The following is a 15,893-nucleotide window of genomic DNA, read 5'->3' as shown; positions in this document are numbered from 1 at the left end:
TCATCACATTCTTTTAAAAGAAACATAGGTAAAATTAGCTTCTGAATTTTCTCAACGTTTTTTTTTCTCTGTAATTTACTACCTTTTATTCCCCAATCTGATTTGACTCGTCCCATTCTTTTTAATTCTTCAGGTATTTTCTGACCTTCACCTAAATTCCTCAATTTCACAATCAGAAGTAAGTGGTTAGTGTAATGGTTTGATGAGACTGTCTAAATGACAACTATTCGTAATATATTCAATTAAATGCAGCATGTGTTTTGGCCAAGAAAGAATGATTTCAGCAATACAGTGTGATGTTTTCTAATGAACACCTCAAGCTCCATCCTCATTTAAGAATTTACTGATGCAGAAACTAAGCTTTGTGGGGATTGAAACACTAAAACCAAATTAGGAACAATTTTATTTAAAACTTCCAAAGCATTAGTCAATAGAAAGCACAAAATATATGAAAGTACAAGAAAATGGGCAAACTTTAGAAACAGATCTTAATATAACAAAGAAAACGTGCTAGAAGTTCGTAATATACAAGTCTGTTTATGCAGCCTCTTCCTCCCCCTCCTCCTCCTCAAATTCACCTTCATCTCCAACTGTGGCATCCTGATATTGCTGGTACTCAGATACCAGGTCATTCATGTTGCTCTCAGCCTCAGTAAACTCCATTTCATCCATACCCTCACCAGTGTACCAATGCAAGAACGCTTTCCTTCGAAACATAGCAGTAAACTGCTCAGAGATGCGTTTAAATAGCTCTTGAATGGCTGTACTGTTGCCAATAAAGGTGGCAGACATCTTGAGCCCTCTAGGTGGGATGTCACAAACAGCAGTCTTAACATTGTTGGGGATCCACTCCACAAAGTAGGTACTGTTTTTATTCTGTACATTTAACATCTGCTCATCCACCTCCTTCATGGACATACGGCCACGGAAAATGGCAGCAACGGTCAGATAACGGCCATGTCGAGGGTCACAGGCAGCCATCATGTTCTTGGCATCAAACATCTGTTGGGTGAGCTCTGGTACTGTGAGGGCACGGTACTGCTGGCTACCACGGCTGGTCAAAGGAGCAAAGCCTGTCATGAAAAAATGCAGTCGGGGAAAGGGAACCATGTTTACTGCTAGTTTTCGCAAGTCAGCATTCAATTGCCCTGGGAATCGCAAACAGGTTGTCACGCCACTCATGGTAGCTGACATTAAATGGTTCAAATCACCATAGGTAGGAGTTGTCAGTTTAAGGGTATGGAAACAGATGTCATAAAGAGCCTCATTATCAATACAGAAGGTCTCATCAGTGTTCTCTACAAGCTGATGGACAGATAGAGTTGCATTATAAGGCTCTACAACAGTGTCTGATACTTTAGGCGATGGCACAACACTAAAGGTGTTCATGATTCTATCAGGGTATTCTTCACGGATCTTACTGATTAGAAGTGTACCCATGCCTGATCCAGTACCACCGCCCAGTGAGTGGGTGAGCTGAAAGCCTTGGAGACAATCACAACCCTCAGCTTCCTTCCTCACCACATCCAGAACAGAGTCAATCAATTCAGCACCATCAGTGTAATGACCTTTGGCCCAGTTGTTGCCAGCACCACTCTGACCTAAAAGAAATAAAGAGGTCAATTTTTACTGTTCTCATGTATTAATACACCAATTTAAAAACATAGTGCAAGATAACCATGTGCCCAAGAATAATCTCCCTCCAGTATAGGACTACAATACTCAAGGTTCCATCCACCCTGGTTCCAGGGTACTGGTGTAATAGCTCTGCTATTCAAACTTCCAAGTAAATTCCATTAGTTAACATTTTCACATCAGTCTCCTTATACTACTTTAACTAAAATATAAAACCTGTATAATCAAGCTAAAGAATCTTGTGAAGTCAAACGAAGGGAAACCAAATGACAAAGTATCTAAAAGACCGCAGAAATATGAAAAATAGGCAATTCTGCCACTTTTGTTGCTTCAATCATTCAAGAAAATTGTGACTGATATAACTTTTCTCAAGACGATCCTATCGTTAGAATCCTTGATTCCCTGCCTGTATTAATCTCCTTTGAATACATGGCTATTCAGTTTGGGGAGATCTGTTCTTACAGAATTCAAGTAACTGTTCAAAAATTTGAGCTATGGAATAATATTCACTCAATGGAATTTACGTGAAAAAATAAAATCAACACAAAACCTACTTTTTTAAAACTCATGTTTTCTGACATGTGCAGATGAAATGGATTCCTATTATGGAAAATTACAATATGGATTACTTTCCAGGAACACTATCCTCTCATAATGAAGAGGTGACTTATATTCAAGGATTCGGCCTCTACAACTCAAAGACTTAGCCATTCAGAGTATAAATTCTTATCTCATTTTTAAGAGGGCATTCTATTACTTAGAGAGTCAGTTCTCTTATCCTAGAGTCCCTTGGGAAGAGAAACACCCAGCCAGAATTTACGGTCAAGCCCTATATTACCATGCATATTTCACTAACACAGCCTCTCATTATTCTAATTATAACTAACACAGAGCAAACATATTCAACATTTCCCCATAAGACAGTCAGTTCCTCCATACCTAGAGGTCATCCTATTAAACCTTCTCTGAACTCTCTCCAATAACAATACATCTTGAATTAGGAGATCATAATTGTATGTAGCGTTTTGGATGTGGTCTCATTAGTCCTGTGTATAGGTGCACTGTGAGACTTTCCCCACTTGAAAAAAAGGCCAATATTTCATTAGCCTTTCCATTTATTTGTTGTTGCCTTCTTGTTTCACTTACCAATATGTCATTGTAAACTATTTTCTGCTCACACTCAGCTGCCCTTGTACTGTCTGCAAATCTGACTGCAATCCAATTACTTTTAACAGTTTCAGCCCCAGCACCAATACCTATTGTACCTAATGCTAATGGAATTCTAACCTGAAAATGATCCCTTTTATTTCTGCTTATTGAGTCCTACTAATGAATCAATCTTTAGTACTTCTATTACCTATGCTCTTATTTTGCCTTTCGTGTGTTTTCTTGCTGAATGCATTTAGAAAGCCAATATATTAAATCTACTGGTGAAGTTTAATCCATTCAGGCTGATAATTCATCAAAGCACCCTCTTAAGTTTATCTGACATCATTTCCCCTTCATGAAACCATGCTGACGCTGATCAGATTAAAAATTCAACTGTTATCTTCTGAGGACTAATTGTAACATTTTTCCAGTAACAACAAACATAAAATCCTGGAGGAACTCAGCAGATCAATAACTATGGAAATGGATAAAAAGATCAACGTTCTGAGCCAAAACCTTCATCAGGGCTGGTAAGGAAAGGGGGAGATGCCAGAATAAGAAAGCGAGAGAAGAAGGACATGCTGGGCCAATTAGCCTGTGATTACTAGCTTTTTGCCTTGTATCCTTTCCGAATGAAGATATTAATTTGCCATTGCCATATGGCGGAGCTACAATGGTGCCGTCTGTGGAAACAGCTTAATGTTTTTTTTCCACTTTCAAGGTGATGGGATTCTGTCAGTGCTTTTGACCCGCAGCTGCACCCAACTGCGGTGCTTTATGGCGATGGTTCCCACACCTGGGTCTCACTGCCTAACTGTTTTTTCAGTATCTCAAGGGTACAGCCAAGAAGACGAGCATGCCTCCCATTTGCTGAGGCTTTGTGGCCCTGTGGATGAGCCGATTCCTAACCAGTATCACCAACTGAAGCGTCAGGGGTAAAAGCAGAAAATCAATTACAGCTGATCAGTTGTTGGAGGTCTCTACACTCGGTGAATTGCTCTGTCTCTCTCAATGGTGGGGGAGAGTTTGTTGCCAATTCTTGAGTCAGAGAACTCAGAAATAAACAGTAATGTGAAACACTTTAACATTGTAATCAGTGAGTTTTTGTTAGTCTCCCCTCTTGCTGTGCAACACTTCTCTTGTCATTTATTATGGAAAGAGAGAGCCTATGGCACGTCAAATTGTGTTTTTGTTGTAGGGCAGATCATGGTCTGTGCTTGCTTGGTGGGTAGCGATGCTTTTTGCTGCAGTAAGCAGGGGAGGAGAGGGTTGATGCTTGCTGCTGTTTGTCCGTGAGAGGGAGTAGGGAGGGCTTTGGGGTCTAACCTTTTTACTGTCACTCATTCTTTGGGGTACCCTTCTGTTTTCATGGATGTTTGCAAAATGCAAGCATTTCAGGTTGTATATTGTATACATTCTCTGATATTAAATGGAGCTATTGAAATATTTTCCAGTCTTTGGTACCACTCCAGAATTTAAAAATTTTTGAAAATTATAAATCCTCCATCTCCATCCATTTCTGCCAGTTTCCCAAATGAAAACTATCAGCCTAGAGCAGTGGTCCCCAACCACTGGGCCACGGACCGCTACCGGGCCGTGAGGAAACAATATGATTTGGCGATATGAAACGCTATGAGTCAGCTGCACCTTTCCTCATTCCCTGTCATGCGCACTGTTGAACTTGAACGCACGTGAGGTCATTATGCTCACGTCATCCATGTCAGCACGGGAAGAAGATCAACTCCTTGAGCTTGCATATGATGGTGGGCTGAAAAGTATGTTTGACATAACATCTCTGCCGGCATTCTGGATCAAAGTCAAGGCTAAATATCCTGAGATAGCCACGAAAGCACTGAAAACGTTGCTTCCATTTCCAACATAACTCTGCGAAGCAGAGTTTTCTGCAATGAATGCAACGAAAACTAAATCGAGGAATAGACTGGACATAAGGACCCCATTCAAGTATCGGTCTCCTATCACCCCTCGATGGGACCGTTTTGTTGCAGGAAAACAAGCCCAGGGCTCCCACTGTTTCAGCGATATTGGTGTGTTGCAATGATTTCATATGTTCATACAAAGAAAATATGCGCCGTGTGTTTAATATCCAAACATTACTTAAAAGGTTATGATGCTATTGACTTATAATTGACATCACTATATTCACGCGAGGAAAATATGCGCTGTCTTTAATATTAAATTTGTTAGATAAACCCTTTTAGAAATGAAATTGAGTGTATTAGCCACTTATAACTGACTTATAGTTGACTTATCACCTACATTCCAGTCGTGGTTAACACTCCCCGCCCCCCGCCAAAGAGTTGCCAACTGTCCCATATTAGCCGGGACATCCCGTATATTGGGCTAAATTGGTTTGTCCCATATGGGACCACTCTTGTCCCGTACTTCCCCCGCTAAGGTAGAATGTTCCTATAAAACCTTTCGTGCTGAAATGGCACAAAGCGCAGAAGCAATTACCGTTAATCTATATGGGAAAGATTTTTGAGCGTTCCCAGACCCAAGAAATAAGCAGGAATGATATGATAAATACACAGCCTATATAAAGTAGAAATAATGTACGTACAGTGTAGTTTCACTGAGCAGAATTGCCAAAAATGATTTGTAGCAAAAAATCGGCACGTACACGCATGCCCATGTAATGTATGCGCACACCTGCACAGGTGCCCATGCAAGGCTTCATGGTCATGGCAGTCTTTCTCGGGGTAAACAGTGAGAAAGTTGGCAACCCTACCCCCCCCCATTGTAAAAAAAAGGTTGGGGACTCCTGGCCTAGAGTTCTTATTGGCAGTTAGCGTCATTAGCATGCGAAAGCTTTTTATTTTGTGATGGTATTTTATTCTTTCCCTGTACTTTTTGGTACGAGTGGGGTGTTCACAGCTGACTTCTAACATAAAGACTGATGCAATATTTTGTTAATTCCTCCAGTGTTCTTCAGCTTCATTTTCTTTCTTCCTTTTAATATACTTGACACTAAATGATGGTTAGTTTTTAAAAAAATATTTCACTAGTTTGCTAATTTACTTTCTCTTTGATTTTTTTAGTAGGCATCTATTGCTAGATTCTCATTAATCCCAATTTTGGGCCTACCTCTAATTTCTGTCACCTTTATTCTTTGTCATTTTAACCTCCTATATGTCCAATTTTCTGCTTTCCGAAGACTCCCTTATCCATTTGTCCCTCCCCATTGATCTCCCTCCTGACACTCATCATTGCAAGCGGAACAAGAACTACACCTGCCCCTACATCTCCTTCCTCACTACCATTCAGGACCCCAAACAGTCCATCCATCCAGTCCTGTACATTGGTGAGACCTGATGTAGATTGGGAGACCACTTTGCTGAGCACCTACGCTCCGTCCGCCAGAAAAAGCGTGGCCACTCATTTTAGTTCTACTTCCCATTCCTATATGTCAGTCCACCTCCTCCTCTACTGCCGCAATGAGGCCACACTCAGTTGAAAGAGCAACCCCTTGCATTCCATCTGGGTAGCCTCCAACCTGATGACACAAATGTCAATTTTCCGAACTTCCGGTAACACCACCCTCCCCATTTATCATTCCCCATTCCCCTCTCTCACCATATCTCTTTAAATACCTATCACCTTCTGGTGCTTCTCCCCCTTTCCCTTTCTCCATGGCATTTTGTACTCTATCAAACTCCCCCTTCTCCAGCCTTTCTCTCTTTCACCAATCGACTTCCTGGCTCTTTATTTGACCCCCTCCCCCAACTTTCACCTATCACCCACTACCTTGCATTTCTTTCCCCTTCTTACTCTGACTTCTCATCTTTTTTCTCCAGTCCTGCTGAAGGGTTTCAGGCTAAAATACGACTGTTTACTCTTTTCCATAAGCCCTGCCTGACCTGCTGATTCCTCCAGCATTTTGTGTGTGTTGCTTGGATTTCCAGCATCTGCAGATCTTCTCTTGTTTGTGATTGTTAATGGTCATCTCCCCTCACGTGCATCTCATAAATTCCAAAAATAAACTTCATTATCCTGAAAGCTATCACCTTCCAGTTCCCCACCAAAGTCCTTGAAAGTAAAAGAATTATAGTTGCCCATCTTAATACAGAAATCTTTCTTTGAATCCTTCCATTTAGGTTTCTACCTCAGCTACATCCGACCGAAGTTCTTCAACACAATAAATTCTTCCTTGACATTCTAGGCTTGTAGGCAAACCTTATATTTTCTTTCAATATTTCACCAATGAATAAATATATACTCACCTGATTTTATGTTTACTGGATATCCCAGTCTAAAGAATCAGCTATGATAGCATTCCGATCTGCATCCCAGTCCTAAGCTCTGCTATTGTTAGGTACCATTCTTGGATACATCACAATTTTTTACCTGCATGGGTGCCTTCAGCAGCATCATCCAAAACTGTCATCAGTTTGACAGCAGATGCTGACGATACAGAACAAATTACCATCAGATTGTTCAACATCCAGTATGGAGTACATTGGAATTTTTCTCCATTGACTGAGATTTCATCTTCAAGACCCAAGACAAACAATACTTGAATATGGCACCAACTCCCTCCCTTGCAGCTAGCTGAAACTGAATCATGCTTAAAGCATAGAGGTAATTATAGGATAACTGTTTACCCTACACTTAATGCCAAAAATTGCCTGGATTACAGTTTCACATTCATTCATTCAACAATTTTTACAATCAAGGTCACATCTAATTTACGGACTTCAAGTGCATCATCTTTATTTTCAGCTCTATAAATGACCCAACTCAAACATTCCCTCAGATTCTGTGTCCAACTGTGCCTATCATCTGCAAACTTGAAACCAAATTATGGCCAGTCACCCTTACTCTTCTCTATGGACCCTGAAATGATTCTAAACTTTATTGTTTACTGCTTATATTGTATCAAGTTTCAATCAGACATCACCTATACCTGTTGAAATGAATGATAAAGCAACTTTTACATTTTTAAAAATTTATTCTCCTTTCCAGCTCCTGTGCAGCCATACCCCTGCAGACCAGCACCCTCTCAAATCAGTGTTTATTTTTAATTTGCAGATTTCCAAATGTAACTGTTTCACAGCAGGTGGTCATGCTTTTAACTCCCTAAGCTTTGGAATTCTCTCCCAAAACCTGTCTCAGTGTCCTTTTTTACTATAAAAGATGTTCCTCAAAACCTAACTCTAGGACCAAGCTTTTAGTCATCATTCATGGTATCGCCTCATGGTCTCAGCTTCAATTTGATTTCATTTCATGATACTTCTTCGAACTACCTTAAGGTAATCTGCAACTAAATGAAACTGCTTAATGATCGGAAGTTGTTGATAAACCATTAAATAATGAAATAATTTGGACAATCAACCTCTCAAAGTTAATTTTATCATAGAAATGGCAATCATCTTCAGATAATCACTTTTATAATATTTACCTACCGAACACAAAGTTATCTGGCCTGAAAATCTGTCCAAAGGGTCCAGATCGCACAGAGTCCATAGTACCAGGCTCCAAATCCATGAGAATGGCTCGGGGTACATATTTTCCACCTGTTCAAAAATAAAAATGAGTCTGCATTCATACTACAAACAAAATAAAATCAATATTTTCAATTTCTACCTGTGGCTTCATTGTAGTAGACATTAATTCTTTCCAGTTGAAGATCACTATCTCCGTGGTAGGCTCCAGCAGGATCAATGCCATGCTCATCACTAATGACTTCCCAGAACTAAAAGGAAAACAGAACCATTAACAAGTTTAAAATGTCATAGAGCTAGAAATTGAAGTAGGCTAAGTGTTTTAAAGACAATCTTAATGTCGAAAGCAACACAAGCACCAAGTGAAGCAATCACTCTCCTATCATGTGGCATTGGGTAAATGAGGGCATAATTAGAGCTTCAAACAAAACTTCCAATATTGTTCAAAACAAAATATTACAAAATTCTACGAAAGCAAAATTTATATTTGGAACTTACCATGATCAGATTAGATTGCTGTAGGCTTTAAGAATGTTTTAAAGACCATGAAGCACCGCGATTGGAATCAAAAAGTGAAACCACAGCCTTCATTCATTCAATGAAACAAATGGTAATCCACCAAATTCAATATTGAACTGATATGTGGAAAAATCCACAAACACTAGGCAGTTAAAGTTTAATGCACAGTATTCCTTAGAGATTCAAGATAAATTTTCCACCTTTCACTTCACAGTCTTCATTAAAAAAAAGTTTTAATGAAGACTGTGAAGTGAAAGGTGGAAAATTTATCTTGAATCTCTAAGGAATACTGTGCATTAAACTTTAACTGCCTAGTGTTTGTGGATTTTTCCACATATCAGTTCAATATTGAATTTGGTGGATTACCAAATTTGGTGGTTCTGTTTGGTTATATCAAAACAATAATCTGATCAAGGCATAGTACCCAAAGTTCTAAATATAAATGTTGCTTTGGTAGAATTTTGATATGTTAAGCTAAGACACAAGATACTGCAGAAGATAGTTCTCTTCTAGATTAAAATGTTGCGACTCTAATCATATTTTTGAATAAAGCACTGGATGATAAAAAGAATTCTACAGATCTATTTAAAATGCCAGGTATTCCAAGATTTTGATTAACATTTTGGCATTGCCAGCATGGACAAGATAGGATGAAATACATATGCTCTTGGATTTGCAGACACAAGTGACTGCAGATATTTCATTTGGAAGCAATAAACAAAATGCTTGAAGATCTCAACTGGTCAAAACCCACTAATTTTTTTCTGCAATTAGACTCCACTATTTCTGATTCTTCCTTTGATCAATGTTAGCCAATCAATTATCAAATAGAGTACCACAAAAAGTACATTAGGGCAGTTGCACATTACAATGAAATGCCACATAGAACAATTTTTAAGATTGTACTCCCTCCCCCTTTCAGCACTTGTTAAATTGTACAATGAAATAAACTGTACCACTACAGCTGAGGATATCTCCCTTGACAACTAGGTGTTTTTCCTTTACTAATTTCTCAGTATGTCAATATCAACGTTGTACATTGCCACGTTCAAATACTCTAGGAAGTTGGTGTTGAGGGGCCTTCTTGCTGTCATCCTGGATCGGATACTACCACTGCAACGCTTTGTAAGTTTTCAGCATTTAGATTCAGCACAAATGCATAATAGCAACATAATTCCATGTCAGAATGTTATGTAACTTGAAGCGATATTCTGCAGGTGGGTGTGTTCAATGCACCAGCAGTCTTTGTCCTTGCTGATAGATGCCAGTTTTGGTAAAAGTTGTTTGAATAGGCTAGGCCATTAATTGCCACAAATTCTGTTGATAGTACAACACTCCAGCCATATTGTTAATGAATATTCAGGGATGGTGGATGGATACCAACCCAATGGAAGATTTGTCTTGCACTGAACTTCTGAATGCTTTTAAGTCTGGATTCACCCAGCCAAAACAAATGTGTCCACCACAGTCCTAATTTGCCCCTTGTACTTCGGGTAATTGCCTTTAACATCAAGCAAGTTAGCAATGGAGAATATCCAGCCTTTAACCACAGTATCCATGTGGCTGTCTGCTTGAACTTTTAATAGTATTAAAGACCAGGAATTTAGTTAAATTATTCCACAATAACATCTTTCTGCCAATATATAAAAGATGTCTGAAATATATTGTCCTTGAAGAGGTTTGGCTGGTGCTACTCTGGCGTACTAAATTACTACTTAACCAATCTAATATCATTCATCAGCAGCAATGGAGTCAGCAAATTCAGCTCTCTTATTAGCCCATGGATAATTGATTAGGTCTTGCAGCATATAGAATTAAGAGTGTTTAGTTTATTAACAGCATGAATGCCCTAGTTTGAAATGATTGAATGACAATCATTTTCCTTTGTGCAAAGTATAATATTAAAGTGGTTTTGCAGAATTACTATTATCACAATCTTGTTTGTTATTTATAGAATTTAGATTAGTCCATATTTAGATGAAGACTTTGATGAGATCTGAAGATAAGTGGGCTTGGACAAATTTACCCACCATTACCAAGTTGAATTCAAAGTATTCAGTAGTTGGTTTATTGATGTCAGTTGACTGATTAGGAAATAATTTAGTATGCCAGGAACAGTACCAGGCAAACTTGTTCTTTTTAAACATGACACGCCAGGGTAATTTTTCATTGAGACAGATACCACTGTCTTAGTAATAGAATAGTCTTCCAATCAGTCCTGGAAAGATCTCCAACACTTAAATCCCTTAGCCTGGTATCCTGCTCTCATCTGTTACTGGAAATCATGTAACGCAAATCAAATTGTTTGGAAGACTAGATCTGTAATGACAGTAAGCTCCCGAAGACACACAGTCCACCTGCCTGAATAGCTGCAAGTGCTTCAGCCTCGACCTTAGCACATATATCCAATGCCCTCTCCATTGTTGCAGATGGGAACATCCTCATCAATTGCAAGGAGATGTATCAGAACTGCTGAGCTTTGATTTGCTATCAGTTGAGATCATTTAGAGATCTGCATTGAAAATTGATGACATGTAGTGCTATAATGCATCCTCAGCACATAAGTACAGTTAATTGTGACACGAGGACCAGTAAGTTTTAGCCTATTTAGGCAGCTGCCCCAAGTTTCATGGAAATAGTTAAAAAGATCTTAAAAAAATAGTTGTTTAAATAAACAATGAATTGTGCATTTAAATGAAATACATAATAAATCACTACATTACCAAAACTACTATAGTACTATAACACTGTATTAGTTCCTAGTTATCAAGTACACTGATGTCATTTTATTGACTAAGCTAACAAAATCAGTGCAGACATTTAGTGAAGGTAGTGGATCTCCTTCAAACAGTGCGCTCAACAATTGTGTCTTCCGTTTAACTGTAACATTCAAGATGATTGTCAATACCTTCAAATTCTTCATAGATCCTAACTTGAAGTAGCGAAATAATTTCATTTTCACTCAGTTGATTCCAGTATTTCCTAGACTGAATGCTTCAAACCAGTGAGAATAATTCTGAATTGTGTTCATTACTCATTAACTATCAGTGACAAAAATCACTACTTTATGAACACAAACACAAATAATGCTATTTAAAAACTGTTCACTCTAAGCATGGTGTAGTGTCTAATAGCCACACAATGTGCACGTGACTGATGCTAGTTAGAAAATGTTCAGCAGCAGTCTTCTGCCCCAATTAAGTGGCATAGCATCCCAAATAAAAGAAGGAACCCTGGCAATTTTCTTGATTGTTTTTTGTTCTTTGAGGGTTGTCCCAAATAAGTGGCTGACTGATTAACTGACGGCCCAATTAACCAAAATCCATTATTGCTCATTTTTAAAATCACCTCAAAACATATTCTGCAATTTTTTATTGAACCTGCATTAATCCCACACTTTGATAGTATTTATAGAGCAAATATCAAGTAATGAATTTACAGAAGTGATGGTGCACATTGATTTAATAATGCATAGCACCACATTATGAGCTCTCAGTAATAATAAATTAAAAGACTAGATGTCGTGATGTTGAAATTAGGGCGTATTTGGTCCCAGACACCATACATTCAGAGATTATGAAGTAACCTATGACATTGGTTGCAGATAACTCATGTTGTCTGTGGACCAGTTTGCTCAATTTAAAAACCAGTTTACTGCTCTAGAATTCAGTGTCTAAACCACTTTTGACAATCCATTTATTTATAACCCTTTAAATATAGGTGATAGAATATAGTCAAGTGGTTTGGTTTCAGAATCAATCACATTCCTGCAGCTGTGGAGTTATACAAAGGAGAAACCTGAAAGATCAAAATTAACCACTATGAGTAACCAGCATTTTGTCATGGAACTGTTCCCGTATGACCAGAACATTTATAAATTTCCTACATCTCACTTGTACATCGGCCACTTAAAACTCATCCACTAAAATTTGTCAAAACTTACTGAACATTTAGTTATAAATTCACTAATGACACCACTATTGTTGGCTGAATCTCAGACAGCAGAGGCAGAGAACAAGAGCAAGGAAGATCAGCTGGTTGAGTACTGTCACAACCACCTTGAACTCAGCATCAGCAAGATGATCGTGGACTTCCTCATAAGGGGTCAGCAGTGGAAAGAGTGGGCAGCAGCATTCCAGAGAATTTATCCTGGGACCAGTCATGAAGAAGGCACCCTAGCAGTTCTATTTCATTAGGAGTTTAAGGAGATTTGGTACATCACCAGACTTTAGCAAATTTCTACCATGGAAAGCATTCCGAGTGGTTACATCAACATTTACGGCTGATTTATACTTGTGTGTCAAATCCGCGCCGTAGGTACGGCGTAGCCACGAACCCTACGCCGTAGCCTGACACACACCTCTCCCAAAATGTAACTATGCATCGCGGCAATGCAGACTGCAACAACTGTGATTGGTCCACTTAGTAGCATCGCATTTCCTCCTACGCTGCAAGAGCTTCCCACTGGGTGACTGAAGGGCAGGGAAGGAACTCTGGCTGCAATGCTTTCCATAAAGCTTTATAGACCTCCGAAATTATGGAAGACACATTTCGCTTTTATGAAAAAAGACGCTCGCTTTAAACTTGTTTACCCCGAGAAAGACTACCATGACCATGAAGCCTTGCTTGGGCAGGTTTGCGCGCATGTGTGTATGTGCCCGAGTTGCAGAGTGACGCAGATACACCAACGCACAACTATAAATGCTCACAACAGCGTGGCCCACTTGCGTAGGCCATGGCGCAAGCTAGTACACACAAGAATAAATCAGCCTTTGGTGTGGAGTCTTCAATGCACAGGATCAGAAAAAGCTGCACAGGGTTGGAGACTCAGCCAGCTCTATCACAGACACAACCCTCCCCACCGCTGAGGACATTTTCAAAAGGCGGTGCCTCAAGAAGGCATCATTAAATACCCTCAACATCCAGAATACTACCACCAGGGTGGAGGTACTGAGCTTAAGGACCTAAACTCAACATGAGAAATCGCTTTTCCCTCTGCCATTACATTATTAAACTGTCCACAAGTACTACCCCACTATTCCTCATTTACAATTGTAAAATGTAATTGTCTCTCACTGTACTGCTGCCACAACATTCCACATCAGTGATAACAATCCTGAATGTCAGCAGGATAGTTTTGACCCATGCTAGAACTTATATTACCATAAAACAAAATTCAAGTTCTGTTGTGAGTCAACTCAAGAACCTATTCCACTTGTAGGGGTTGTGAACTTGGTGGCCAGACCCCTTGCTTGATGGTATTGGTCCATGGCATAGAAATATTGGGGACCCCTGCATGAGACTCATGTTAACTAAACAATCTGGTTGACATGGAGTTAAAATGTTTGGTGCATCAGGAATCAATCAGGCCCTTCGCTCACACAGATATTCCTCAACCCATTGAGCTCCTTCCAGCAGCTTACTTGTCGCTCCAGATTTCAGCTCCACAGAACTTCTGTCCACATGTTGATCACACCTACAGCTAAATAACACATGGAACCAAAGGGTTTAATGATACCAAGTTTGGTGCAATGTCAGCTCTTAAAAAATAGTAACTGGCAACGTAGTAACCCAGTTTGCCAAAACAAAATCTACATTACTTTGTTTTCCTGCTACCTACGTACTGAGGCAATGGGAAGCACATTTGTGGACTATTGGATATCTATCAAACCATGTTGTGATTTGCTCAGAGAAGTACAAACATTGCATTGGTGTGTGGCCAAGGCGTCGGTCCGGTGATCTGAAGGTCACTAGTTCGAGCCTAAGCTGAGGTAGCGTGTTGTGTCCTTGAGCAAGGCACTTAACCACACATTGCTGTGACAACACTGGTGCCAAGCTGTATGGGTCCTAATGCCCTTCCCTTGGACATCCGTGGCATGGAGAGGGGAGACTTGCAGCATGGGCAACTGCTGGTCTTCCATACAACCTTGCCCAGGCCTGTGCCCTGGAAACCTTCCAAGGCACAAATCCATGGTCTCATGAGACTAACCGATGCCTGTAAGTACAAACATTGTAAAATACTGAAAAGAACAAAAACAACAGGAATTCTGCAGATGCTGGAAATTCAAGCAACACACATCAAAGTTGCTGGTGAACGCAGCAGGCCAGGCAGCATCTATAGGAAGAGGCGCAGTCGACGTTTCAGGCCGAGACCCTTCGTCAGGACTGACGAAGGGTCTCGGCCTGAAACGTCGACTGCGCCTCTTCCTACCAAAATACTGAAAAGGGCATTTTTATTATTGAAGTCAGTGGGGGTTGTACCGTTCCAATACACTTTATTAGTCAACTATCAACTTAAAATTGAAAGAAGTAACTGAACTGGTTAGCAGCTGTAAACTGTGCTTTCACGATTGTCAGAGAAATTGTTAATGGCATCCAGTTGCCCGGTGACATTGGCAGCATCGATCCCGCTCATTAGGACTCCGGGTAGTTTCAGTGCAGAGGCTGGAAACCCCAGAGCAGCACATACAAAATGCCAGAGCCACTACCGACAGATATAATACGTCATGGGCGAGAAGAGTGGGGAAAAGCCGTGTTTCTCCAGGACTCTCCGATACCCGGCCTCAGGCAACGAGCGAGGGCCGTCGGCCGCACGTGGCGCCTGACGGCAATGCGCATGCGCCCTCGACACAGCCCACGCGGAATGTCCGCGTGCGCAGACGGAAAGCGCGCGCTTGCCAACCGCCGGGTGAGGAGCGTCTAACGGTCAGCGGGCGCAGGCCCGGCCTCGGCCTCTCGCCCCAATAGACCTGTCCTCCGTCAGGAAAATATCCCCATGCGCACCTGGACGCCATTACCACGGGCACGCATTCCATTCTTGATTAATCAGGGCATATGGGGAGAAGGCGGGAGCTTGGGGCTAAAGGGAAACTGGATCAGCCGTGATGAAATAGCGGAGCAGACTCGACGGGGCAAATGACCTAATTCTGCTACCTGCGGTCTTAACACCTCGGTGTATGCAGTCTCTGAAGATGCACCACCTCATTAATTTCAATGGGGTAACTTCCTCACTCCTACGCAGCTGTACAAACCTTGGCTCCTATCTGGTTTCCACACTGGCCTGCCTGAAGATGAACGATCTCCCTCATCCTCCCAAACTTTACCTCAGCAAAGCACACCGCGAAACAA

General features: G+C 40.5%; 1 protein-coding gene across 1 annotated transcript; it reads right to left on the bottom strand.

Moving 5' to 3' along the window:
* Window positions 1-372: 372 nt before the first annotated feature.
* Window positions 373-15,893, bottom strand: LOC134359965 (tubulin beta chain-like). The gene is made up of 4 exons (XM_063073878.1): window positions 15,797-15,893; window positions 8,389-8,497; window positions 8,208-8,318; window positions 373-1,601 (listed from the first exon to the last, which is right to left on the bottom strand). Exons 1-4 carry the CDS (start codon window positions 15,851-15,853, stop codon window positions 538-540), a joined length of 1,341 nt encoding a protein of 446 aa, XP_062929948.1. The 5' UTR covers window positions 15,854-15,893; the 3' UTR covers window positions 373-537.

The sequence above is a fragment of the Mobula hypostoma genome, chromosome 21, assembly GCF_963921235.1.
Source record: "Mobula hypostoma chromosome 21, sMobHyp1.1, whole genome shotgun sequence".
Taxonomy (NCBI): domain Eukaryota; kingdom Metazoa; phylum Chordata; class Chondrichthyes; order Myliobatiformes; family Myliobatidae; genus Mobula; species Mobula hypostoma.
This window is presented reverse-complemented; position numbering and strand designations above follow the sequence as displayed.